Below are 27,836 nucleotides of genomic sequence, written 5' to 3' on the forward strand. Positions count from 1 at the left end.
TGAGCTGGACTGAGAGCCCTGTTCACAGATTTCTTCCTTTTTTTGATCGCCGGCATTTTTCTGTGGTATTTTAGGGTGCCATTAAAATACCTCCTTGCTTAAGCAGTACCTATTTATCTACTCGCTGATGTTTCCGATCTGCTAGGCGGGCAGTGAGTTGGACTGAGAGCGCTTTTTTATTGCCGGCATTTTTCTGTGGTATTTTAGGGTGCCATTAAAATACCTCCTCGCTTAAGCAGTACCTATTTATCTACTCGCAGATGTTTTCGATCTGCTAGGCGGGCAGTGAGCAGGGCTGAAGGTCGGGCTTCGAACTGCCAATTTTTCGATCGGCAAGATTGATTGCCACTGGTGTGCAAAAGCCCGGCCCTAGACTAACTCTTCCCGAGTTTTAGTCCGATGGAAATGCCTGTCATATCCTGTTATCGGTTTTTTTGGGAAGCGGACCGCATCCAAAACCTGGCGAACGAAAGGGGAGAGACCCAATAATCTCTTTCAACAGTAGCAGCAAACCTCAAAAACATAACAACGGGGTTCACGTAACCAATTCCGTATCGTCCCCAATTCCATCTCCAGACCCCTATATTGTTACCCATTGGGGTCAGAGGCAGAATGGGGCGAGGAAAACCCCCCAAATGGATGGAAAAGAGTGATGCGGAGGGACATTTCCTCCACCCCATAACGTCAAGGCAGACGACGGGAGAACAAACCCACCATTGCTGGGATATCCCATTATATATATATATTTCGCTTCGGCCCCATTGCTTTGCCTCTCCACTTCCCCCTGCCCCAAAAAACACACCCATTTGGGATCAGGAGGTCTATTGCTTCAGATTGCCACCCTCTTCCCCCCTCCAAGCAAGTTTTGGGGTTGATTCCCTGCTCAAAAGGGTGAGGAGTCCCCCCAAATGTAAGACGGTTTGGCCGAGGCCAGTGTGGGGACCGGATTGGGAGGCATACTACGGGGAAGCTGCCGCCCCCGGCTCTCTCTTTGGGGAGGGAGGGAGGAAAAGGGGGAGGGAGGGGGTGTCCGGGGAGGGGAGGAGGGGCCCCTAGCTGGCCCCCCCGCTCTGCACAACCAGGTTGTGTTGCAGGTTGAGGCGGTTCATCTTGGCCTCCTCCAGTCCTTGCAGCTTCCGCAGCTGCAGCTCGTCCAGTTGCCGCCACAGCTCCTGCCGCTCCTTCTCCTTCTTGAGTTCCCTGGAAAAGGAAGGAAAAAAAGACCGGGCTGAGTGAGTCTACATTGCCAAACGGCTTTGATGCCTCTTGTACACGATGCCATGACTCAATACCCCTATTAAAGCAGCTCCACTGGCTGCCGATGAGGAAGACTCGTGGTTTGAATCCCTGGGACGGAGTGAGTTCCCAGGGTTGGCCCCAGCTTCTGCCGACCTTGCAGTTCGAAAACATGCCAATGTGAGTAGATCAATAGGTACCGCTCCGGAGGGAAGGTAACGGCGCTCCATGCAGTGATGACCTTGGAGGTGTCTGAGGACAATGGCAGCTCTTCGTCTTACAAATTCCATTCACATACAATTAAAAAAACGTAAAGGTCCAGTCATGTCCGACTCGGGGTGTTGGTGCTCATCTCCATTTCTAAGCCGAAGAGCCGGCGTTGTCCGTAGACACCTCCAAGGTCATGTGGCCATAGGCATGACTCCATGGAGCGCCGTTACCTTCCCGCCGGAGTGGTACATATTGATCTACTCACATTGGCATGTTTTCAAACTGCTAGGTTGGCAGGAGCTGGAGCAACAGTGGCCGATCACGCCGCTCCCGGGATTTGAACCTGGGACCTTTTGGTCTGCAAGTTCAGCAGCTCAGTGCTTTAACACACTGTGCCACTGGGGCTCCTTCATTTAATACAGTAGAGTCTCACTTATCCAAGACTCGCTTATCCAAGGTTCTGGATAATCCAAGCCATTTTGTAGACAATGTTTTCAATATATCGTAATATTTTGGTGCTAAATTCGTAAATACAGTAATTACAACATAACATTACTGTGTATTGAACTGCTTTTTCTGTCAAATGTGTTGTATAACATGCTTAATTTTTGGTGCTTAATTTGTAAAATCATAACCTAATTTGATGTTTAATAGGCTTTTCCTTAATCCCTCCTTATTATCTAACATATTCGCTTATCCAGCGTTCTGCCGGCCCGTTTACGTTGGATAAGCGAGACTCTACTGTAATACAATATATTGTATATGCATATAATATTGATAATAATATTTTAATGTACTACAATATAATAATACACTATAATTGTATATATATATTACATGAAATATTACTAATAATATTGCAATATAGTGGTATAGTACAATAAAGTAATATATAATGCTTATATTGTGCTATGATAATAATATTATTGTATGTACATAAAACTTGTAAACCACCCTGAGTCCCCTTCAGGTTGAGAAGGGCGGGATATAAATGTCGCTAATAATAATAATAATAATAATAATAATAATAATAATAATAATAATAGTTTCGGTCCTGATAGCGGCTGAGTTTTTCCTGTTGTTTTTCGTCAATGCGATGTTGCCATTCCAGGTGACAGTCGCATTGACGAAAAACAGGAAAAAATCAGCGGCTATCAGGACCTCAAGATTGAACTTCAAAGACTCTGACAGAAACCAGTGCAGGTGGTCCCGGTGATGATCGGCACATTGGGTGCTGTGCCAAAAGATCTCAGCCGGCATTTGGAAACAATAGACATTGACAAAATTACGATCTGCCAACTGCAAAAGGCCACCTGACTGGGATCTGCAAGCATCATCCGAAATACATCACACAGTCCTAGACACTTGGGAAGTGTTCGACTTGTGATTTTGTGATATGAAATCCAGCATATCTATCTTGTTTGCTGTGTCATAATAAAATAATAATAATAATAATAATAATAATAATAATAATAATAATAATAATAGCAATAGTCTAGTTGTGTCCAACTTGGGGGGTTGGTGCTCATCTCCATTCCTAAGCCAAAGAGCCGGCGTTGTCCGTATACACCTCCTAGGTCATGCGGCCACTCGCGTGACTGTTACCTTCCCACTGGAGCGGTACCTATTGATCTACTCACATTTACACGTTTTCGAATTGCTAGGTTGGCAGAAGCTGGGGCTAACAGTGGGAGCTCACCCCACTCTCAGAATTCGACCTGCGGACCTTTTGGTCAGCAAGGACTACTGCCTGGTTATCACCTATTGCTGACACTTTCATGGATTATACATCATCTTCTTCCTGATTTTTCCTATATTTGTATGTGTCTTTACAATAAACTTTTGCTTATACTGAGGACCATTGTGTGGTGCTGCAGTCATAGGGATTTCCAGGCCTGGTGTGTAAAGGAAGAGGATGTTTTGATGAGCTCCCAATCCCATCCTGCACTTACTGCTGTTTTTCCACCTTGTAGGAGGCTGTGAGTTCGTCGAAGAGCTTCCCGTTCATCTCCATGAAGGTCTTGAGGACGTTGTAGACCAGGGAGACGATGGTCCTAAGAAAGCAGAGCGGAGAGGGAGAGAAGGCGTGAGTGCCATAGGCTTTCCTGGCTTAAACTGGTTTTGCTTCGCCATCTAGATGGGTCGCCATCACTTTAGGCCAGTGATTCCCAAAGTGGGCGCTGGAGCGATCCAGGGGGGCGGTGATGGCACCTATTAGGACACGGGGGCGGGGCCAGGGGAGGGGCGGGGCCTCTTCCCAAGAGCCCGAGATAGGGCTGAGCCTCTATATCTCTCCTGAGAGGCCTTTTAGGACTAAAGGGCGGGGCTAGGGGTGGGGGCGGGGCCTCTTCCCAAGAGCATGAGACAGGGCTGAGCCTCTATATCTCTCCTGAGAGGCGGGGCTAGGGAAGGGGGCGTGGCCTCTTCCCAACAGTGTGAGACAGGGCTGAGCCTCTATATCTCTCCTGAGAGGCCTTTCAGGACTAAAGGGTGGGGCTAGGGAAGGGGGCGTGGCCTCTTCCCAACAGTGTGAGACAGGGCTGAGCCTCTATATCTCTCCTGAGAGGCCTTTTAGGATTAAAGGGTGGGGCTAGGGGTGGGGGCGGGGCCTCTTCCCAAGAGCCTGAGGCAGGGCTGAGCCTCTATATCTCTCCTGAGAGGCCTTTTAGGACTAAAGGGCGGGGCTAGGGATGGGGGCGGGGCCTCTTCCCAAGAGCCCGAGATAGGGCTGAGCCTCTATATCTCTCCTGAGAGGCCTTTTAGGACTAAAGGGCGAGGATAGGGAAGGGGGTGGGGCCTCTTCCCAAGAGCCTGAGACAGGGCTGAGCCTCTATATACCTCCCCTGAGGCGCTTGTTAGGACACGGGAGCGAGATATAGAGGTTCAGCCCCGTCAGGTACTTCGGAAGAGGCCCCGCCCCCTCCTCTAGCCCCGCCTCCTGTGTCCTGGCAGGCGCCGCAGGACAGGGATAGATGCTCAGCCCTGACTCAGAGCTCGTAACTCCACCCATCCCAGTCCTGGCCGCCCATTTGTGGCCCCGCCCACCTCTTTCCAGAGTAATATTTTTTCTGGAAAGGGGGCGGCAGGCCAAATAAGTTTGGGAACCACTGCTTTAGGCTCACCGGTGCCATGTAAACTACAATACTCACGGGTTCCAGTGTTCCTTGGAGACGCGGTAGAGCGTGCCGAAGATGGTGGGCAGCACGGTGTGGCAGTTGTCCTCCACCAGACTCAAAATGTACTCGTTGTTCCAGAAATACAGAGCCCGCTCTGCAACCTGAGAAACATGACACAGAGAAAACGGCTCAGACCCATTAGCTCTTTCCAGAAAAAATACTACTCAGTGACCCCTGGAAAGAGGGGCGTGGCTCCTGCTCAAGGGGGCAGGGATGAGCCTCTCCCCTAGTCCAAGTTGCAAGGCTGGGAGGGAGTGGTGGGGGAGCCACAAATGGGAGGCCAGGACTGGGATGGGCGGAGTTACGAGCACTGAGGTAGGGATGAGCATCTATCCCTGTCCTGTGGTGCCTTCCAGGACACAAGGGGCGGGGCTAGAGGAGTGGGCGGGCCCTCTTCCCAAGTGCCTGACAGGGCTGGGCCTCTAGACCCCCTTGTTCTAACAAGCGCCTCAGGGGAGGTATAGAGGCTCAGCCCTATCTCAGGCTCTTGGGAGGAAGCCACGCCCACTCCTCTAGCACCGCCCCCTGTGTGTCCTAACAGGCGCAACAGGTTCTCAGCCTTGTCTCCGGCTCTTGGAAGGAGGCCCTGCCCCCACCTCTAGCTCCACCCTTTAGTCCTAAAAGGCCTCTCAGGAGAGATATAGAGGCTCAGCCCTGCCTCAGGCTCTTGGAAGGAGGCCCCGCCCCCACCCCTAGCCCCGCCCTTTAGTCCTAAAAGACCTCTCAGGAGAGATATAGAGGCTCAGCCCTGTCTCAGGCTCTTGGAAGGAGGCCCCGCCCCCACCCTAGCCCCGCCCTTTAGTCCTAAAAGACCTCTCAGGAGAAATATAGAGGCTCAGCCCTGTCTCAGCTCTTGGAAGGAGGCCCCGCCCCCTCCCCTAGCCCCGCCCTTTAGTCCTAAAAGGCCTTTCAGGAGAAATATAGAGGCTCAGCCCTGTCTCAGGCTCTTGGAAGGAGGCCCCGCCCCCACCCTAGCCCCGCCCTTTAGTCCTAAAAGACCTCTCAGGAGAAATATAGAGGCTCAGCCCTGTCTCAGCTCTTGGAAGGAGGCCCCGCCCCCTCCCCTAGCCCCGCCCTTTAGTCCTAAAAGGCCTTTCAGGAGAAATATAGAGGCTCAGCCCTGTCTCAGGCTCTTGGAAGGAGGCCCCGCCCCCTCCCCTAGCCCCGCCCTTTAGTCCTAAAAGACCTCTCAGGAGAAATATAGAGGCTCAGCCCTGTCTCAGCTCTTGGAAGGAGGCCCCGCCCCCTCCCCTAGCCCCGCCCTTTAGTCCTAAAAGGCCTTTCAGGAGAAATATAGAGGCTCAGCCCTGTCTCAGGCTCTTGGAAGGAGGCCCCGCCCCCTCCCCTAGCCCCGCCCTTTAGTCCTAAAAGGCCTTTCAGGAGAAATATAGAGGCTCAGCCCTGTCTCAGGCTCTTGGAAGGAGGCCCCGCCCCCTCCCCTAGCCCCGCCCTTTAGTCCTAAAAGGCCTTTCAGGAGAAATATAGAGGCTCAGCCCTGTCTCAGGCTCTTGGAAGGAGGCCCCGCCCCCTCCCCTAGCCCCGCCCTTTAGTCCTAAAAGACCTCTCAGGAGAAATATAGAGGCTCAGCCCTATCTCACCTGGAAATGGGGGCTGGCAATGCACCGGGCCACTTGCTTGAAGAGCGGCTCCTGGATCTTCACAAATTGGGACGGTTCGATGACATCCAGGATCTCCTCGATCTCTCCCAAGAACATCACCTGGAGCCAGGTCAAGAAGAGAGAAAAATGGGAATGACGGACAAGTACTAGAACCTCAAATAAGGAATTGATAGGAGTTGTAGTTCACCTATATCTAGAGTGCACTATGAACCCAAACAAGGATGGATCTGGACCAAACTTGGCATACATACTCGATATGCCCATATTTGAATTCTGTTGAATTTTGAAGGCAATTGGCCTGGACATTTTGTAGTTGTAGATACTGGGATTTATAGTTCACCTGAAATCAATGAACACTCTGAACTCCACCAAAGATGTAATTGGACCAAACTTGGCTCACAGAACCCTCGTGACATGCAAAAAATACTGGATGTCTTTGGGGGAAATTCACCTTAATTTGAGACATATGGTATGATGTGAGACATAGTGTTATTACCGTACCTCCTTTTGGGTGCAGGTCTTTGGCCAGTATTTCAACAAACCACGGATCACCTGGAAAGACGGAGAAGGAAAGGAGCGGGACAAGAGAGACACGGCAAAAGGTAAGAAAGTTGAATTACTGTATATACTCGAGTATAAGCCTAGTTTTTCAGCCCTTTTTTTAAGACTGAAAAAGCCCCCTTCGACTTATATTCAGGTGAGGGACCTGGTTGGCTTATATTTGGCTTCAGCTTATACTCAAGAATATATGGTATATTTATTATTTTCCTCTATTATTATTCGTATTATTACATTTATTATTTTTCTCTATTATTGTTGCTGCTATTACATTTATTTTACTCTATTTTTATTATTATTTTACTCTGATCTTATTATTATTATTATTGCATTTATTATTTTACTCTATTTATTATTACTTGTATTGTTTTCCTGTATTTATTACTATTATTATTATTACATGTATTATTTTACTCTATTATTATTGGTATTATTACATTTATTATTTTTCTCTATTATTGTTGCTGCTATTACATTTATTTTACTCTATTTTTATTATTATTATTATTATTATTAATATGTTTATTATTTCACTCTGATCTTATTATTATTATTGCATGTACTATTTTACTCTATTTATTATTACTTGTATTGTTTTCCTGTATTTATTACTATTATTATTATTACATGTATTATTTTACTCTATTATTATTGGTATTATTACATTTATTATTTTTCTCTATTATTGTTGCTGCTATTACATTTATTTTACTCTATTTTTATTATTATTATTATTACGTTTATTATTTTACTCTGATCTTATTATTATTATTGCATTTACTATTTTACTCTATTTATTATTACTTGTATTATTTTCCTGTATTTATTATTATTATTATTATTATTATTATTGCATCTATTATTTTACTCTATTATTAAAAGGATACATAAGCTCATTTACATTGAAGAAGATGAGAATAATGATTTGATCAGTCGGAGAGTCTTATCTTAAATTTGAGCTTGATGTAAACATGCAAAACATTTTTTTGTGGTAAAATTAGATGCCTCGGCTTATATCTGGGTCGGCTTATACTCGAGTATATACAGTAATGTAATTTTATCGGTCTCTCGGCTTATACTTGTCAATGTTTTCCCAGTTTTTTTGTGGTAAAATGAGGTGCCTCGGCTTATATTTGGGTCGGCTTATACTCGAGTATATATGGTAATGTAATTTTATTGGTCTCTCGGCTTATACTTGTCAATGTTTTCCCAGTTTTTTTGTGGTAAAATTAGATGCCTCGGCTTATATTTGGGTCGGCTTATACTCGAGTATATATGGTAATGTAATTTTATTGGTCTCTCGGCTTATACTGGAGTTAATGTTTTCCCAGTTTTTTTGGTGGTAAAATTAGGTGCCTTGGCTTATATTCGGGCTGGCTTATACTCGAGTATATACGGTAATGTAATTTTATTGGTATCTATTTTTATTTCTGAAATGTACCACCCTTGGCTTATCCTGGTGTCAATGTTTTCCCAGTTTTTTTGGTGGTAAAATTAGGTGCCTTGGCTTATATTCGGGTCGGCTTATACTCGAGTATATACAGTAATATAATTTTATTGGTATCTATTTTTATTTCTGAAATTTACCACCCTCAGCTTATACTGGAGTCAATGTTTTCCCAGTTTTTTTTTTGGTGGTAAAATTAGGTGCCTTGGCTTATATTCGGGTCGGCTTATACTCGAGTATATACAGTAATATAATTTTATTGGTATCTATTTTTATTTCTGAAATTTACCACCCTCAGCTTATACTGGAGTCAATGTTTTCCCAGTTTTTTTTTTGGTGGTAAAATTAGGTGCCTTGCCTTATATTTGGGTCGGCTTATACTCGAGTATATACGGTAATGTAATTTTATTGGTATTTATTTTTATTTCTGAAATTTACCACCCTCAGCTTATACTGGAGTCAATGTTTTCCCAGTTTTTTTTGGTGGTAAAATTAGGTGCCTTGCCTTATATTTGGGTCGGCTTATACTCGAGTATATACGGTAATGTAATTTTATTGGTATCTATTTTTATTTCTGAAATTTCCCACCCTCGGCTTATACTGGAGTCAATGTTTTCCCAGTTTTTTTTTTTGGTGGTAAAATTAGGTGCCTTGCCTTATATTTGGGTCGGCTTATACTCGAGTATATACGGTAATGTAATTTTATTGGTATCTATTTTTATTTCTGAAATTTCCCACCCTCGGCTTATACTGGAGTCAATGTTTTCCCAGTTTTTTTGTGGTAAAATTAGGTGCCTTGGCTTATATGTATTATGTATTGTATGCTGTGTATTATTGTTGTAAACTGTCCTGAGATTATATTCGGGTTGGCTTATACTCGGGTATATACGGTAGTTAATATTATTATATTATATTATTATTAGTATAATATTGTATTACATTATAATATTATTATCTATATTATAAGTATATACAAAATATCATAGTATATACGGTATATTACACAAATAACAACTAAACAACTCATCCTTGTGCTTTCAGCATTCGTAGCTGTTCAAACACAGGCACAAGACTCACATGTTCGGTCAACGTGGCATCTTTCTCCAGAAACTGAACGACGCAGTAAGCCAGCTGGAAAAAAAAGAGAGGAAGAAATTAATTTCAGTGTGTTGTCGAAGGCTTTCATGGCCGGGATCACAGGGTTGTTGTATGTCTTTCGGGCTGTGTGGCCATGTTCCAGAAGCATTCTCTCCTGACGTTTCGCCCACATCTATGGCAGGCATCCTCAGAGGTTGTGAGGTATGGAGAAAACTAAGCCAAGAGGTTAATATATATCTGTGGAAAGTCTAGGGTGAGAGAGGTCAGTGTGAATGTTGTGTAGTTAATCACTTTAATTAGCATTGAAAAGCTTATCTGCTGTCTTCTTCCTGCCTCTGGGGCATCCTTTGTTTAGAGTCGTTAACTGCCCTAGGTTGATTCATGTCTGGAAATCCTCTGTTTTCAGAGTATTGCTTTTTATTTACTGTTCTGATTCTTGAGTTTTGTAATACTGGTAGCCAGATTTTGTTCATTTTCATGGTTTCTTCCTTTCTGTTGAAGTTGTCCACATGCTTGTGGATTTCAATGGCTTCTCTGTGTAGTCTGACATGATAGTTGTTAGAATGGTCCAGCATTTTTGTGTTCTCAAATAGTATTCTGTGTCCAGGCTGGTTCATCAAATGCTCTGCTATGGCTGATTTCTCTGGTTGAATTAGTCTGCAGTGCCTTTCATGTTCTTTGACTCTTGTTTGGGCAATGCTGCGTTTGGTGGTCCCTATGTAACGCAGACATGAATCAACCAAGGGCAGTTAACGACTCTAAACAAAGGATGCCCCAGAGGCAGGAAGAAGACAGCAGATAAGCTTTTCAATGCTAATTAAAGTGATTAACTACACAACATTCACACTGACCTCTCTCACCCTAGACTTTCCACAGATATATATTAACCTCTTGGCTTAGTTTTCTCCATACCTCACAACCTCTGAGGATGCCTGCCATAGATGTGGGCGAAACGTCAGGAGAGAATGCTTCTGGAACATGGCCACACAGCCCGAAAGACATACAACAACCCTTAATTTCAGTGCCTTTCGAGGAAGGATTTTCCCAAATGCTATTTATAAATCATTCCTTCCCATAGTAGACAGGTCTTGTTACTGCGTCTATAATAATAACCTGTCACGGGCCAGCCATTGTTGGCACTAAGATGGATGGAAGCTCTTCCGGGACTCACCTGGGCGTGGAATATCGAGAGGGATTTCACCGAATGAAGCGGGATGAGGACTCGCACCAGGAACTGTTTGTGTTCGGTCTTCAAAGGCAAGGCGAACCCATTGATTATGCTGCGGAAGAATCGGGAAGGGAACCGGATTAAAAGGGTTACAACAATGGCACCTATTAGGACACGGGGGCGGGGCCAGGGGAGGGGCGGGGCCTCTTCCCAAGTGCCGGAGACAGGGCTGAGCACCTGAGGCGCCTGTTAGGACACACAGGGGGCGGAGCTAGGAGTGGGCGTGGCTTCTTCCCAAGAGCCTGAGACAGGGCTGAGCCTCTACACTTCTCTTGAGAGGCCTTTTAGGACGAAAGGGCGGAGCTAGGGAAAGGGGCGGGGCCTCCTTCCAAGAGACCGAGACAGGGCTGGGCATCTATACCTCTCCTGAGAGGCCTTTTAGGACTAAAGGGCGGAGATAGGGAAAGGGGCGGGGCCTCCTTCCAAGACACCGAGACAGGGCTGGGCATCTATACTTCTCCTGAGAGGCCTTTTAGGACTAAAGGGCGGAGCTAGGGAAAGGGGCGGGGCCTCCTTCCAAGACACCGAGACAGGGCTGGGCATCTATACTTCTCCTGAGAGGCCTTTTAGGACTAAAGGGCGGAGATAGGGAAAGGGGCGGGGCCTCCTTCCAAGACACCGAGACAGGGCTGGGCATCTATACTTCTCCTGAGAGGCCTTTTAGGACTAAAGGGCGGAGCTAGGGAAAGGGGCGGGGCCTCCTTCCAAGAGACTGAGACAGGACTGGGCATCTATACCTCTCCTGAGAGGCCTTTTAGGACTAAAGGGTGGGGCTAGGGGTGGGGGCGGGGCTTCTTCCCAAGAGCCTCTGTATTCTTCCCCTGAGGCGCTTGTTAGAACACTGGAGCGGGGTATAGAGGCTCAGCCCTGTCAGGCACTTGGGAAGAAACCCCGCCCCCTTCTCTAGCCCCTCCCCCTGTGTCCTGGCAGGCGCCGCAGGGCAGAGATAGAAGCTCAGCCCTATCTCAGAGCTCGTAACTCCGCCCATCCCAGTCCTGGCCGCCCATTTGTGGCCCCGCCCACCTCCCCCTCCCATCCCTGCATCTTGGACTAGGGGAGAGTCTCAGCCCCGCCCCCTTGAGCAGGAGCCACGCCCACCCCTCTAAGCCACGCCCCCTTTCCAGGGGGCACTGAGTAATATTTTTTCTGGAAAGGGGGCAGAGGACAAGTAAGTTTAACCTGTTGTGTCATTGGGAGCCTATTGCTACGAAACTTGTATAGTTCAGTACTTTGAGAACTATAACTCCCAGATTGTGAAATAGTGCTGAAAGTTGATTACCTTCCCAAGATTTCAAGCAGTTCTGCCACGCCGTTGAAATGCTCTGTCTCATAGATGAATCTGGCAGCACGGAAAGGGAAAAAAAAGGAAAAATCTCATTATTTTACTCTATTTATTATTACATGTATTATTTTCCTGTATTTATTATTATTATTACATGTATTATTTTACTCTATTATTATTAAAATGATACATAAGCACATTTATATTGAAGAAGATGTGAAGAATGATTTGATCAGAGTTGGACAGCCTTATCTTAAATTTGAGCTTGATGTAAATATTCAAAAACATAGAACCTACTGATGCCTCAATTAATTTAATTTTATTGGTATATATTTTTATTTCTGAAATTTCCACCCTCGGCTTATACTGGAGTCAATGTTTTCCCAGTTTTTTTGTGGTAAAATAAGGTGCCTCGGCTTATATTCGGGTCGGCTTATACTCGAGTATATACGGTAATGTAATTTTATTGGTATCTGTTTTTATTTCTGAAATTTCCCACCCTCGGCTTATACTGGAGTCAATGTTTTCCCATTTTTTGGTGGTAAAATTAGGTGCCTTGGCTTATATTCGGGTCGGCTTATATCCGAGTATATATGGTATTTTCTAATGGGAGCATTCCCGAACTCACCGCAAAAAGATGTTGTTGCACTGCTTGCGGATGTACGCTCGCAGGCCGAGGAATTTGCCGTAGACGCGGTGGAGGATGGTCTTGAGATACTCGCGCTCCCGGGGATCTTCGCTATCGAAAAGCTCTAATAGCTGGAGAAACGGGACAAAAACTCAGCAAAAGAAGCCAGAAAAACAACATTATATACAGGCAAACATGGGCCTTCCGGGTGTTTTGGACTTCAACTCCCACAATTCCTAACCCTTGAGTGTGTGTGGCGTTTTCACTTTGGCTCCGCCCTCCTTGTCTTGTTTTCCGCAAGGAGGAGACGGAGCCGATAGTATGGAGGACGTGGGCGGCGCTTTCACTTTTTCCGTTTTTCCGCAAGGAGGGGGCGGAGCCAAAGTTACAGTGTGTGGGTGACGTTTTCACTTTGGCTCCGCCCTCCCCTCCCAATTTCTGCAAGAAGGGGGCAGAGCTTATTGTATGGGGGAGATGTGGGCGGCGCTTTCACTTCGGCTCCGCCCTCCCCTCTCGATTTCTGCAAGGAGGGGGCGGAGCTGATTGTACGGGGGAGACATGGGCAGCGCTTTCACTTTGGCTCCGCCCTCCCCGCGCCGTTTTTCCGCAAGGAGGGGACAGAGCCAATCGCTGATCCTACGCTGATCCTATAACGCAGTTCAAACTATAATACAGTGTTCCCTCACTTATCGCTGGAATTAGGTTCCAGGACCACCCGCAATAAGTGAAAATCCGCAAAGTAGGGAGACTATATTTTTTTCAATATTTATACATTATGTTAGTAGTTATACACTGATAAATTGCCTCCTTCTCCTCCCGTTGCCACTTGGGCTCCTCCCATTGCTGCTCAGGTTTCTCCCGTTGCCACTTGGGCTCCTCCCATTGCCTCTTAGGCTTCTATCATTGCCACTTGGGCTCCTCCCATTGCTGCTTGGGCTCCCGTTGCCACTTGGGCTCCTCCCATTGCCACTTGGGCTCCTCCCATTGCCACTTGGGCTCCTCCCATTGCTGCTTGGGCTCCTCCCATTGCCACTTGGGCTCCTCCCATTGCTGCTCGGGTTTCTCCCGTTGCCACTTGGGCTCCTCCCATTGCTGCTTGGGCTCCCGTTGCCACTTGGGCTCCTCCCATTGCTCCTCGGGTTTCTCCCGTTGCCACTTGGGCTCCTCCCATTGCCTCTTAGGCTTCTCTCATTGCCACTTGGGCTCCTCCCATTGCTGCTTGGGCTCCCATTGCCACTTGGGCTCCTCCCATTGCCACTTGGGCTCCTCCCATTGCCACTTGGGCTCCTCCCATTCCTGCTCGGGTTTCTCCCGTTGCCACTTGGGCTCCTCCCATTGCTGCTCGGGTTTCTCCCGTTGCCACTTGGGCTCCTCCCATTGCCGCTTGGGCTCCCGTTGCCACTTGGGCTCCCTTTGGCTCCTCCTTCCTCCCCTCCTTAGGCTGTAAATTGTATTTTTTTAATTATTTATAATAGTCTTTTAGAGTTTATTGAAAAACAGCGAATCCGCGAAAAGTATATAGTGAGGGAAGACTGTATACGGAATTGAAGACCCAGCCAAGGAAAGCAAGGGACTTGGCAGCCTCTGACCGAGCCATGGATGCGAATCCCGCCGCCCACCCGCCTTCCGCTCCTGCCACTCACCAGCAATACGAACTTCTGGTCGATGTAGCGCTTGGCAACCGAGGGCTGGAAGTCTGGACTCTCGAGGAAGCGGAGGAAAAATTCATAGACAAGCTGGAGAGAGAAACAGATGGGAGTCAGAGACACATATGGCCTTCCTTGGGGCACATCCGTCCTTCCCATTGAAGTGAAGGCAAAGCCGGAAAAAGTTGCTTTGGAGACATTGACACGAATGAATGAACGTAGAAAAGGTCAAGGTTTCCCCCTGATGTTAAGTCCAGTCGTGTATTTTAATATTTTATTTATTCTAAATGGTTGTGTTATTGCTTTCTGTTTTTTAAAGGCGTCAAATTGTTGCCTATGTTGTGTTGGCGGAAGCTGGGGCTAACAGCGGGAGCTCACTCTGTTCCCCAGATTCGAACTACCGATCTTTCGGTCTGTGATCATGTAATCGCCATGACTGCATGGAGCGCCGTTACTTTTCCGCCAGAGCGGTACCTATTGATCTACTCACATTTGCATGTTTTCAAATGGCTAGGTTGGCAGAAGCTGGGGCTAACAGCAGGAGCTCACTCTGCTCCCCAAATTCGAACCACCGATCTTTCGGTCTGTGATCATGTAATCGCCATGACTGCATGGAGCGCCGTTACTTATCCGGCAGAGCTGTACCTATTGATCTACTAACATTTGCACATTTTCGAACGGCTAGGTTGGCAGAAGCAGGGGCTGACAGCGGGAGCTCACTCTGCTCCCCAGATTCGAACCACCGACCTTTCGGTCCATGGTCATGTGGCCACTGGCATGACTGCATGGTGCGCCGTTACCTTCTCGCCGGAGCGGTACCTATTGATCTACTCACATTTGCAAGTTAAGTTGGCGCCACCGGGGTGTAATTATCTGCAATCTTTGACATCTCCGGTTGGCTGACAAAGAACAGATGCCAGCCATAAAACAGGCCAGCCATAAAACCTCCATTACCCTCTGGTATGTGAGAGCCCCTATATAAATGGGCCAAAGAGAAGGTTATAGTATTCTGTACAATAAAACCTGTTGTAATCTACCAGCCTGTGTCTTGGTGCTTTTTCTGGTGGAAGACTGACCCTCAGCACAACTGGGAGAAGAGAACTTGACAATTTGTACATAATACCAGAACCTTCTCTTTGGCCCATTTATATAGGGGCTCTCACATACCAGAAGGTAATTGAGGTTTTATGGCTGGCATCTGTTCTTTGTCAGCCGACCGTAGATGTCAAAGATTGGAGATCATGACACAGGGACACCATTATAAAATAAAGTACAACTCCTAGGATCCCATACCCTTGTGCCATGGCAGTTCAAGTGGGGTCAAACTGCATTAATTTCATAGTACAGACAGATGTACGGTAAGACAACTGTTTTCTCCCTTGAAGTCTGTACCTGGAGATGGGGCCAAGAGGGCTCCAAGTTGGGCTCATCCTCTTCGGGGTCGAATTCGGGGTTTTCACTGGGCGGAAGCGTCCGGAAAATGTTGACCGAAATCTGGAGAGAAAAGGAGGAAGGACCGGCCACTGCCATATAATCCAATTCAGTGTGGATTTTATTATATAAGATTATAAAAATAACTAGAAAGGAATTGATCAGCAACTGAACAGACTACAGTCCTAAAAGGCCTCTCAGGAGAGATATAGAGGCTCAGCCCTATCTCAGGCTCTTGGAAGGAGGCCCCGCCCCCTCCCCTAGCCCCGCCCTTTAGTCCTAAAAGGCCTCTCAGGAGAGATATAGAGGCTCAGCCCTATCTCAGGCTCTTGGAAGGAGGCCCCGCCCCCTCCCCTAGCCCCGCCCTTTAGTCCTAAAAGGCCTCTCAGGAGAGATATAGAGGCTCAGCCCTATCTCAGGCTCTTGGAAGGAGGCCCCGCCCCCTCCCCTAGCCCCGCCCTTTAGTCCTAAAAGGCCTCTCAGGAGAGATATAGAGGCTCAGCCCTATCTCAGGCTCTTGGAAGGAGGCCCCGCCCCCTCCCCTAGCCCCGCCCTTTAGTCCTAAAAGGCCTCTCAGGAGAGATATAGAGGCTCAGCCCTATCTCAGGCTCTTGGAAGGAGGCCCCGCCCCCTCCCCTAGCCCCGCCCTTTAGTCCTAAAAGGCCTCTCAGGAGAGATATAGAGGCTCAGCCCTATCTCAGGCTCTTGGAAGGAGGCCCCGCCCCCTCCCCTAGCCCCGCCCTTTAGTCCTAAAAGGCCTCTCAGGAGAGATGTAGAGGCTCAGTCCTGTCTCCGGCTCTTGGGAAGAAGCCACGCCCAGTCCTCTAGCTCCGCCCTCTGTGTCCTAACAGACACCCTAGATGCTCAGCCCTGTCTCCGGCTCTTGGGAAGAAGCCACGCCCAGTCCTCTAGCTCCGCCCCCTGTGTCCTAACAGACACCCTAGATGCTCAGCCCTGTCTCCGGCTCTTGGGAAGAAGCCACGCCCAGTCTTCTAGCTCCGCCCCTGTGTCCTAACAGACACCCTAGATGCTCAGCCCTGTCTCCGGCTCTCGGGAAGAAGCCACGCCCAGTCCTCTAGCTCTGCCCCTGTGTCCTAACAGACACTCTAGATGCTCAGCCCTGTCTCTGGCACTTGGGAGGAAGCCACGCCCAGTCCTCTAGCTCCGCCCTCTGTGTCCTAACAGGCACCCTAGATGCTCAGTCCTATCTCCGGCACTCGGGAAGAGGCTCCGCCCAGTCCTCTAGCTCCGCCCTCTGTGTCCTAACAGGCACCCTAGATGCTCAGCCCTGTCTCTGGCTCTTGGGAAGATGCTCCGCCCCCTTCTCTAGCTCCGCCCTCTGTGTCCTAACAGGCACCCTAGATGCTCAGCCCTATCTCCGGCACTCGGGAAGAGGCTCCGCCCACTTCTCTAGCTCCGCCCTCTGTGTCCTAACAGGTGCCACCACCACCCCCCTGGATCGTTCCAGCGCCCACTCACCATCTTGATGATTTCCGGGTAGAGCGGCTCGATGAGAATGCCCCGGTTGGTGGCCACACACTCCACCAACTCGTTCAAGGCCGCCCGCTTGATCTCCTTGCCCTTCAGGTCGGCCACGCAGTCGAGGAAATCGAAGAGGATGGAGCATTGCTGGAGTTTCTTGCAGAGGAGGTCGTGGAGCTCCGACACTGGGGCATCTGGGGGCACGAAGAAGAGGAAAGCGGGGCACTCCCATTGGCTCGTGTCTTGTGCACATGGATCAGTTGCCACTGATTCTCTATCTGTGCCTAGAATCCCATTTGTTGGCTTTGGAAAGGGTTGCTGTCCAAGGTCCTGAACCATATCTACCCCCATGGGCTGCTGTCCAAGGTCCTGAACCATATCTACCCCCATGGCTGATGCCCAAGGTCCTGAACCATATCTACCCCCATGGCTGATGCCCAAGGTCCTGAACCATATCTACCCCCATGGCTGATGCCCAAGGTCCTGAACCATATCTACCCCCATGGCTGATGCCCAAGGTCCTGAACCATATCTACCCCCATGGCTGATGCCCAAGGTCCTGAACCATATCTACCCCCATGGCTGATGCCCAAGGTCCTGAACCATATCTACCCCCATGGCTGATGCCCAAGGTCCTGAACCATATCTACCCCATGGGCTGCCGTCCAAGGTCCTGAACCATATCTACCCCATGGGCTGCCGTCCAAGGTCCTGAACCATATCTAACCCCCCCCCCATGGGCTGCCGTCCAAGGTCCTGAACCATATCTACCCCCATGGGCTGCTGTCCAAGGTCCTGAACCATATCTACCCCCATGGGCTGCTGTCCAAGGTCCTGAACCATATCTACCCCCATGGGCTGCTGTCCAAGGTCCTGAACCATATCTACCCCCATGGCTGATGCCCAAGGTCCTGAACCATATCTACCCCATGGGCTGCCGTCCAAGGTCCTGAACCATATCTACCCCCCCATGGGCTGCTGTCCAAGGTCCTGAACCATATCTACCCCCATGGCTGATGCCCAAGGTCCTGAACCATATCTACCCCATGGGCTGCCGTCCAAGGTCCTGAACCATATCTACCCCCCCATGGGCTGCTGTCCAAGGTCCTGAACCATATCTACCCCCCCCCCCCATGGGCTGCCGTCCAAGGTCCTGAACCATATCTACCCCATGGGCTGCTGTCCAAAGGTCCTGAACCCTATCTACCCCATGGGCTCCTGTCCAAAGGTCCTGAACCATATCTACCCCATGGGCTGCTGTCCAAGGTCCTGAACCATATCTACCCCATGGGCTGCTGTCCAAAGGTCCTGAACCATATCTACCCCATGGGCTCCTGTCCAAAGGTCCTGAACCATATCTACCCCATGGGCTGCTGTCCAAGGTCCTGAACCATATCTACCCCATGGGCTGCTGTCCAAGGTCCTGAACCATATCTACCCCATGGGCTGCTGTCCAAGGTCCTGAACCATATCTACCCCATGGGCTGCTGTCCAAGGTACCCCCGTGGGCTGCTGTCCAAAGGTCCTGAACCCTATCTACCCCCATGGGCTGCTGTCCAAGGTCCTGAACCATATCTACCCCATGGGCTGCTGTCCAAGGTCCTGAACCATCTCCACCTTGGACAGCTCTTCCTTTCTTTAATGGACAACGTTCTGACCAGAAACAATTGCATTATTAACGTTGGCTTCTCATCGCGAGTCCTTTATGCATTATTGACGCAGGCCGATCGCTGTCAGTACTTTCTGTATTTTAATTTGTCTTAAAATAGCCGCCATGGAGTAAGGGAATTGTTGAGTTACAATTCGTTTAGTAGCTCCGATCTTATAATAATAATAAGACAGTAGAGTCTCACTTATCCAAGCTAAACGGGCCGACAGAGCCTTGGATAAACAAATATTAATTATATATTATATATTAAATGTAATATTACTAATAATATTACCATATAATGATATAGTACACTATAGTAATTTAATGCTTACATTGTGCTATGCTAATAATATATTGTATGTACATTTGATTTGTAAGCCGCTCAGAGTCCTCTCCAGGGTGAAAAGAGTGGGATATAAATGTAGTAAATAAATAAATATTACTAATAATATTACCATATAATGATATAGTACAATATAGTAATTTAATGCTTATATTGTGCTATGCTATTAATATATATTTATGTTCATTTGATTTGTAAGCTGCTCTTGAGTCCCCTTCGGGGTGAGTAGGATAGAAATGTAGTAAATAAATAAATATCTTGGATAATAAGGAGAGATTAAAGAAAAGCCTATTAAACATCAAGTTAGGTTATGATTTTACAAATTAAGCACCAAAACATCATGTTAGACAACAAATTTGACAGAAAAAAGTACAGTAGAGTCTCACTTATCCAACCCTCACTTATCCAACGTTCTGGATTATCCAATACATTTTTGTAGTCAATGTTTTCAATATATCGTGATATTTTGGTGCTAAATTCATAAATACAGTAATTACTACATAGCATTACTGCGTATTGAACTACTTTTTCTGCCAAATTTGTTGTCTAACGTGATGTTTTGGTGCTTCATTTGTAAAATCATAACCTAATTTGATGTTTAACAGGCTTTTCCTTAATCCCTCCTTATTATCCAAGATATTCGCTTATCCAAGCTTCTGCCGGCCCGTTTAGCTTGGATAAGTGCGACTCTACTGTAGTTCAATATGCAGTGATGTTGCATTGTAATTACTGTAATTACAAACTTAGTTCCAAAATATCACGATATATTGAAAACATTGACTACAAAAATGCCTTGGATAATCCAGAACCTTGGATAAGTGAGTCTTGGATAAATGAGACTCTACTGTAATAATAATGATGATGATGATGATGATGATGATGGTTTCATCAGCTTCCTTGCAGACTGTGCAAGGAAGCTGATGAAACCATGGATCATCTCCTCAGCAGCTGCTGTAAGAAAATCGCACAAACAGACTACAAACAGAGGCACAACTATGTGGCCCAAATGATTCATTGGAACTTATGTCTCAAGTACCACCTCCTTCGACTTGTGATTTTGTGATATGAAATCCAGCATATCTATCTTGTTTGCTATGTCATAATAAGATAATAATAAAATAATAAACTAATAAAATAATAATAATAACATAATAATAATAATAATAATAATAATAATAATAATAATAATAAAAATCAGCTGATGACCCAAAATGCAGACTGTGCAAGGAAACTGATGAAACCATGGATCATATCCTCAGCTGCTGTAAGAAAATCGCACAGACAGACTACAAACAGAGGCACAACTATGTGGCCCAAATGATTCATTGGAACTTATGCCTCGAGTACCACCTCCCAGCAGCAAAGAACTGGTGGGATCACAAACCAGCAAAGGTCGTGGAAAATGAACACGCAAAGATACTGTGGGACTTCCGAATCCAGACTGACAAAGTTCTGGAACACAACACACCAGACATCACAGTTGTGGAAAAGAACAAGGTTTGGATCATTGATGTCGCCATCCCAGGTGACAGTCGCATTGAAGAAAAACAACAGGAAAAACTCAGCCGCTATCAGGACCTCAAGATTGAACTTCAAAGACTCTGGCAGAAACCAGTGCAGGTGGTCCCGGTGGTGGTGGGCACACTGGGTGCCGTGCCAAAAGATCTCAGCCGGCATTTTGAAACAATAGACATTGACAAAATTACGATCTGCCAACTGCAAAAGGCCACCTTACTGGGATCTGTGTGCATCATCCGAAAATACATCACACAGTCCTAGACACTTGGGAAGTGTTCGACTTGTGATTTTGTGAAATGAAATCCGGCATATCTATCTTGTTTGCTGTGTCATACAACATCGTTGTGTCAATAATAATAATAATAAACTTTATTTGTATTCCGCCCTATCTCCCCGTGGGGACTCAGATCTTGATCTAGACTAGGCCTGGGCAAACTTGGGCCCTCTCTCCATGTGTTTTGAATTTCAACTCCCATCATTCCTAACAGCCTCAGGCCCTTAAGCAGCTGAGCAGGAAAGGAAGGGGCCCGAGGCTGTTAGGAATGATGGGAGCAGAAGTCCAAAACACATGGAGAGAGGGCCCAAGTTTGCCCAGGCCTGATCTAGACACCAAACTCCCATTTAGAAAAAACTCCTGTCTTTGTTCAAAACAATAACAACAACAATGTCTAGTTTCCAGCAGACCTCACTACCTCTGAGGATGCCTGCCACAGATGTGGGCGAAATGTCAGGAGAGAATGCTTCTGGAACATGGCCGTGCAGCCTGGAAAACTCATAGCAACCCAGAAAGCTACCAAATTTTCTGTTCTTAAAATATGTACCCAATGCAAATTATATCTGAGTCATCCCATTAGAAACCCATTAAGGCAGCTGTATTGATCCCATTACTGCCTTTCTCCCGTGCCAATGCAACATTTTGGTTCTGAACAAACCTTGGCAAGAAAATCCAGTTTTCCAGGCCTGTTTTCGAGTGGCAGCTTCTCTGCTATTATTATTATTATTATTATTATTATTATTATTATTATTATTATTATCATTATTATTTGAAACACAACAAGATGAGTCCACAGCAGACACTCTGCTGGCTGTTGTACTGGATCACACGCCAGACACATAATAATAATAATAATAATAATAATAATAATAATAATAATAATAATAATAATAATGTTATTATTAATATATTAATATTAACAATAAAATAATATAACATTATTATTATTATTATTATTATTATTATTATTATTATTATTATTATTATTATTTTGGAGAGTGGTCCTTGGTCAAAGTGGTCCCTGGTCAAAATAAGGTTGGAATCACTGTGTTCAACCCTTGTGCCGGCTCAACTGCTGACCTAAAGGTTGGCGGTTCGAATCTGCGCAAGACGGGGTGAGCTCCCACCTAAAACACATACAGTAGAGTCTCACTTATCCAACATAAACGGGTTGGCAGAACGTTGGATAAGCGAATATGTTGGATAATAAGGAGGGATCAAGGAAAAGCCTATTCAACATCAAATTAGGTTATGATTTTACAAATTAAGCACCAAAACATCATGTTATAAAACAAATCTGACAGAAAAAGTAGTTTAATACGCAGTAATGCTATGTAGTAATTACTGTATTTACGAATTTAGCACCAAAATATCACGATGTATTGAAAACATTGACTACAAAAATGCCTTGGATAATCCAGAACGTTGGATAAGCGAGTCTTGGATAAGTAAGACTCTACTGTATTATTATTATTATTATTATTATTATTATTATTATTATTATTAATATTATTATTATTATTAATAATAATATGTATAAACAGACCAACCAACATACATACTTTGACTTTTATATTTATACTAGCTTGGGTCCCCGGCGTTGCTCGTGATATTTGAAAAAGTCAATTTTAATTGTCCAAAATGTATGACTTGGGGATGAACTACAACTCCCATCATACCAGGTTAACCCCAGTAGATAATTGAGACTCTACTGTATTATTATTACTGTATATACTCGAGTATAAGCCTAGTTTTTCAGCCCTTTTTTTAGGACTGAAAAAGCCCCCTTCGGCTTATACTCAGGTGAGGGTCCTGGTTGGCTTATATTTGGGTCAGCTTATACTCAAGAATATATGGTACATTTATTATTTTTCTCTATTATTATTGGAATTATTACATTTCTTTTACTCTATTTTTTATTATTATTAATACATTTCTTATTTCACTTTGATATTATTATTACATTTATTATTTTACTCTATTTATTATTACATGTATTCTTTTCCTGTATTTATTATTGTTATTATTACATTTATTATTTTACTCTATTAAACTGATTACATGTATTATTTTACGCTCTTATTATACTTACTATTACATTTATTATTCCACTCAATTATTATTATTGCATTTAATATTTAATTTTATTTATTTATTATTAAAAGGATACGTCAGCACATTTACATTGAAGAAGATGGGAATAATGATTTAATCAGAGTTGGACAGTCTTATCTTAAATTTGAGCTTGATGTAAATATTCAAAAACATTTAACCTACGGATGCCTCAATTAATGTAATTTTATTGGTATCTATTTTTATTTCTGAAATTTACCACTCTTGGCTTATACTGGAGTCAACGTTTTCCCAGTTTTTTTGTGGTAAAATTAGATGCCTCGGCTTATATTCGGGTCGGCTTATACTTGAGTATATACGGTTATGGGTATCTATTTTTATTTCTGAAATTTACCACTCTTGGCTTATACTGGAGTCAACATTTTCCCAGGTTTTTTTGTGGTAAAATTAGGTGCCTTGGCTTATATTCGGGTCGGCTTATACTTGAGTATATACGGTTACAGGTATCTATTTTTATTTCTGAAATTTACCACTCTTGGCTTGTACTGGAGTCAACATTTTCCCAGGTTTTTTTGTGGTAAAATTAGGTGCCTTGGCTTATATTCGGGTCGGCTTATACTTGAGTATATACGGTTACGGGTATCTATTTTTATTTCTGAAATTTACCACCCTCGGCTTATACTGGAGTCAACGTTTTCCCAGGTTTTTTTGTGGTAAAATTAGGTGCCTCGGCTTATATTTGGGTCGGCTTATACTTGAGTATATACGGTTATGGGTATCTATTTTTATTTCTGAAATTTACCACCCTCAGCTTATACTGGAGTCAACGTTTTCCCAGGTTTTTTTGTGGTAAAATTAGGTGCCTCGGCTTATATTCGGGTCGGCTTATACTTGAGTATATACGGTTACAGGTATCTATTTTTATTTCTGAAATTTACCACTCTTGGCTTATACTGGAGTCAACATTTTCCCAGGTTTTTTTGTGGTAAAATTAGGTGCCTCGGCTTATATTCGGGTCGACTTATACTCGAGTATATACGGTACATTGGAAGGTGGTCCTTGGTCAAAGTGGTCCCTGGTCTCTGGTCAAAATAAGATTGGGAATCACTGTGTTAAACCCTTGTGCTGCTGAAGGTTGGCGGTTCGAATCCGCGAAGATGGGATGAGCTCCCACCTGTCAGCTACAGCTTCCCATGCCGGGACATGAAAGAAGCTTCCCCAGTAGGATGGTAACACATCTGGGTGTCCTTTGGGCAACGTCTTTGTAGACGGCCGATTCTCTGACACCACATGATAAAAAATATCTATTTATCGAAGAGGGTCAGACTGGATGGTCTTTGGGGTCCCTTCCAATGGTAGGATTCTATGGGGAAGGCTTACCTTTCAGCAAAGGCAGCGGCGTCAGCTCCTGCTGGTTGCTCTGGTACCGGAACTGGGAAGAACTGTGGGACCGGCGCTGGCGGGACCGGCGAAGAGACCGGCGGGAGAAGCCGTCCACTTTGTCCGGCGGCGGCACCGGCGAGAGGCCTGGCGAGGACGGGCTGGTCGGGGTCACCGCCGGAGGGATCTTGGTCTCCATGGTGGGCACCAGCGACCTCAGACGCACCCGGGAAGAGAAGGAGGAGGAGGACGGGGGCCAAGGAAAGGCGAGACGTCCGGCCTAATATTCCGGCCACTCTTTAGGCTTCCCCATAGCAAGGTCCAGGGCCTGGTTGGGCCATCGAGTGTCTGAGTTCCTCTTGGGACAAAGAGTTGGGGTCAGGGATTGGGGCGGCACAACCGTGGCTCACGTCCAGGTCAGTTGCTTATTTGGAGAGGTCTAGAAAGACATTGAGAAGACCAAAAACAGGGCAGATCCTTCAAGGATGACACAGCATGGAGATGGCTGCTTCTGGCCGAGTCCAACGTCTCCTGGAAAGGTGTCGACCCCGGTGAGTGACCAGTTGAGTCCAACGTCTCCTGGAATGATGTCAAACCCAGTTGAGTCCAATGTCTCCTGGAAAGGTGTTGACCCAGGTGAGTGACCGGTTGAGTCCAACGTCTCCTGGAATGATGTCAAACCCAGTTGAGTCCAACGTCTCCTGGAAAGGTGTTGACCCAGGTGAGTGACCAGTTGAGTCCAACGTCTCCTGGAATGATGTCAAACCCAGTTGAGTCCAATGTCTCCTGGAAAGGTGTTGACCCAGGTGAGTGACCAGTTGAGTCCAACGTCTCCTGGAAAGGTGTTGACCCAGGTGAGTGACCAGTTGAGTCCAACGTCAACCCAGGTGAGTGTGGTTGAGTCCAACGTCTCCTGGAAAGGTGTTGATCCAGGTGAGTGACCAGTTGAGTCCAACGTCTCTTGGAAAGGTGTCAAACCCAGTTGAGTCCAACGTCTCCTGGAAAGGTGTTGACCCAGGTGAGTGACCAGTTGAGTCCAATGTCTCATGGAAAGGTGTCGACTCAGGTGAGTGTACAGTTGAGTCCAACGTCTCCTGGAACGGTATCACATCTGTTGCCAAAATAAAAAGGGTACCGATCCCAAAACAAGAGCAAAATGGATAGCTCACATCCAGCAGTTGGTCGTCTATTTGGACAAGTCTAGATGGAAGCCGGGAAATTACCCAAAAATATATAATTCCTTCAAGGATGACACAGCATGGAGATGGTTGCTTCTGGCCCAGGTGAGTCCAGCGTCTCCTGGAAAGATGTTGACTCAGGTAAGTGACTAGTTGAGTCCAACGTCAACCCAAGTGAGTGCGGTTGAGTCCAACGTCTCCTGGAACAGTGTTGACCCAGGTGAGTGACCAGTTGAGTCCAACGTCTACTGGAAAGGTGTCAATCTAGGTGAGTGACCAGTTGAGTCCAACGTCTACTGGAAAGGTGTCAAACCCAGGTGAGTGACCAATTGAGTCTGACGTCTCCTGGAAAAGTGTCAAACCCAGGTGAGTGACCAATTGAGTCTGACGTCTCCTGGAAAGGTGTCAAACCCAGGTGAGTGACCGGTTGAGTCCGATGACTCCTGGAAAGGTGTTGACTCAGGTGAGTGACTAGTTGAGTCCAAGTCAACCTAAGTGAGTGACCGGTTGAGTCCAACGTCTCCTGGAAAGGTGTTGGCCTAAGGTGAGAGACCAGTTGAGTTCAATGTCTCCTGGAAAGGTGTCAATCTAGGTGAGTGTCCAGTTGAGTCCAACGTCTCCTGGAAAGGTGTCGATCCAGGTGAGTGACCAGTTGAGTCCAAAGTCAACCTAAGTGAGTGACCAGTTGAGTCCAATGTTTCCTGGAAAGGTGTTGACCCAGGTGAGTGACCAGTTGAGTCCAATGTCAACCCAGGTGAGTGTCCAGTTGAGCCCGATGTCTCCTGGACAGGTGTCACTTCTGTTGCCAAAATAATTGGGGATTCATCCGATAAAAGGGAGCAAAATGTGTGGCTCACGTCCAGCAGTCTCTTCGGACAAGTCTAGACGGAGGCCGGGAAATGACCGGGAAATTACCCAAAATGGGATAATTCGCTCAAGGATGGCAACGGAGATGAACGGATCGAGCGAGTGACCGATGTGACCGGTTTCGCCCTGGGACGAAGAAGCCGACCTTGCCGTAATAAAATAGAAACGGTGTCCAAAGTGGAGCAGATGCCCTTGGTCGGAAAACAAATCTGGAAGAGGATGAGCCGGAGCCTGGGCTACTTTGGTGCGGTGCCAAGCGGCCGATCCATGGGCCTGGTTCGGGTTCAATCCGGTCCGGAGCCGGACGCCGGCGACGTCTGGCCTGCGGGAACCATGCCGGCGACGGAGACGTGGTAGGCGTCGAATCCGTCGGCGTCAACTCCGTTTCCTCCGGTCCGGCCCTTTCCCATGGGATCCAGCTGCGGAAAAGACGAGACAATAAACAGAAATTTATCTCTATATTTTTCTCTCTCTCGTTGTTACGCATCGGCAGGTGCCGGCAGGTGCATCGCCGGGCGCTGTCCAACGGCTGCAAAATGCAACAAAACCCCCTCCCTATTGATTCCCCCCCAATGCAAACCCTTTTTTTTTCCTTTGCGCCTGGTTGGCTCCTTGGATGCGCCGTGTAACCTTCCTCTTCCTCCTCCTCCTCTTCCTCCCCCCTCAGACCCCCCCTCTCTCTTCCAGGACCACGTGACCCCCAGGCCCTCCGGATTGGACCCTTAAAAATAGACACCTGCGTCATTTCAGGGTTTGGAAAGGTGATGTCATCTCCGCCGGGCAGAGGTCCTTCTTCTTCTTCTTCTGCTGTGGAAGAGAATGAGAGAGAGAGAGAGAGAGAGAGAAAGAAAGGAGGAGGCGGAGGAAGAGAGGAGGAGGGAGGGAGGGAGGATAATGCGCAGGGAAAGAAGCACACACAGAGAAATGGGTGGCTGAGCAAGGCTGGATTCAGATCTGAAGCCTTACAAGCCTTGGTAATAATAATAACCCTAACCCTAACTAGTACAAGAAAACCGCACTACAAACTAGAGCTGACAGCTGGCACAACAAAACATTGCATGGAAAGTTCCTTGACAAAATTGAAGAGCAAGGCTGGATTCAGCTCAGAAACCTTACAGGCCTTGGTTGCTGCTATTATTATGTCTGGTAAAGGTATTTAATAATAATAATAACCCTAACCCTAACTAGTACAAGAAAACCGCACTACAAACTAGAGCTGACAGCTGGCACAACAAAACATTGCATGGAAAGTTCCTTGACAAAATTGAAGAGCAAGGCTGGATTCAGCTCAGAAGCCTTACAGGCCTTGGTTGCTGCTATTATTATGTCTGGTAAAGGTATTTAATAATAATAATAACCCTAACCCTAACTAGTACAAGAAAACCACACTACAAACTAGAGCTGACAGCTGGCACAACAAAACATTGCATGGAAGGTTCCTTGACAAAATTGAAGAGCAAGGCTGGATTCAGCTCAGAAGCCTTACAGGCCTTGGTTGCTGCTATTATTAT

General features: G+C 46.3%; 1 protein-coding gene across 1 annotated transcript; it reads right to left on the reverse strand.

The window, feature by feature from the left end:
• Positions 1 to 900: 900 nt before the first annotated feature.
• Positions 901 to 26,993, reverse strand: ppp2r5b (protein phosphatase 2 regulatory subunit B'beta). Its single transcript, XM_062964752.1, has 14 exons — positions 26,906 to 26,993; positions 24,281 to 26,744; positions 17,039 to 17,235; positions 15,521 to 15,622; positions 14,126 to 14,218; positions 12,483 to 12,613; positions 11,852 to 11,911; positions 10,516 to 10,624; positions 9,324 to 9,377; positions 6,743 to 6,793; positions 6,221 to 6,340; positions 4,596 to 4,723; positions 3,399 to 3,500; positions 901 to 1,200 (listed from the first exon to the last, which is right to left on the reverse strand). The coding sequence occupies exons 2-14, from the start codon at positions 24,477 to 24,479 to the stop codon at positions 1,053 to 1,055; spliced, it is 1,494 nt and encodes a 497-aa protein (XP_062820822.1). The 5' UTR covers positions 24,480 to 26,744; positions 26,906 to 26,993; the 3' UTR covers positions 901 to 1,052.
• Positions 26,994 to 27,836: the final 843 nt, after the last annotated feature.

This window comes from Anolis carolinensis, unplaced genomic scaffold (assembly GCF_035594765.1).
Source record: "Anolis carolinensis isolate JA03-04 unplaced genomic scaffold, rAnoCar3.1.pri scaffold_14, whole genome shotgun sequence".
NCBI lineage: Eukaryota > Metazoa > Chordata > Lepidosauria > Squamata > Dactyloidae > Anolis > Anolis carolinensis.

Bases quoted from the DNA above. Each gene is read 5' to 3' on its own strand.
- ppp2r5b (XM_062964752.1), bottom strand. From the start codon at position 24,479: ATGGAGACCAAGATCCCTCCGGCGGTGACCCCGACCAGCCCGTCCTCG. The intron at 14,219-15,520 runs GTACAGACTTCA...TTCTCTCTCCAG, and splicing joins CCTCTTGGCCCCATCTCCAG to CTTGTCTATGAATTTTTCCT. The intron at 11,912-12,482 runs GTGAGTTCGGGA...CCGTGCTGCCAG, and splicing joins TGCAACAACATCTTTTTGCG to ATTCATCTATGAGACAGAGC.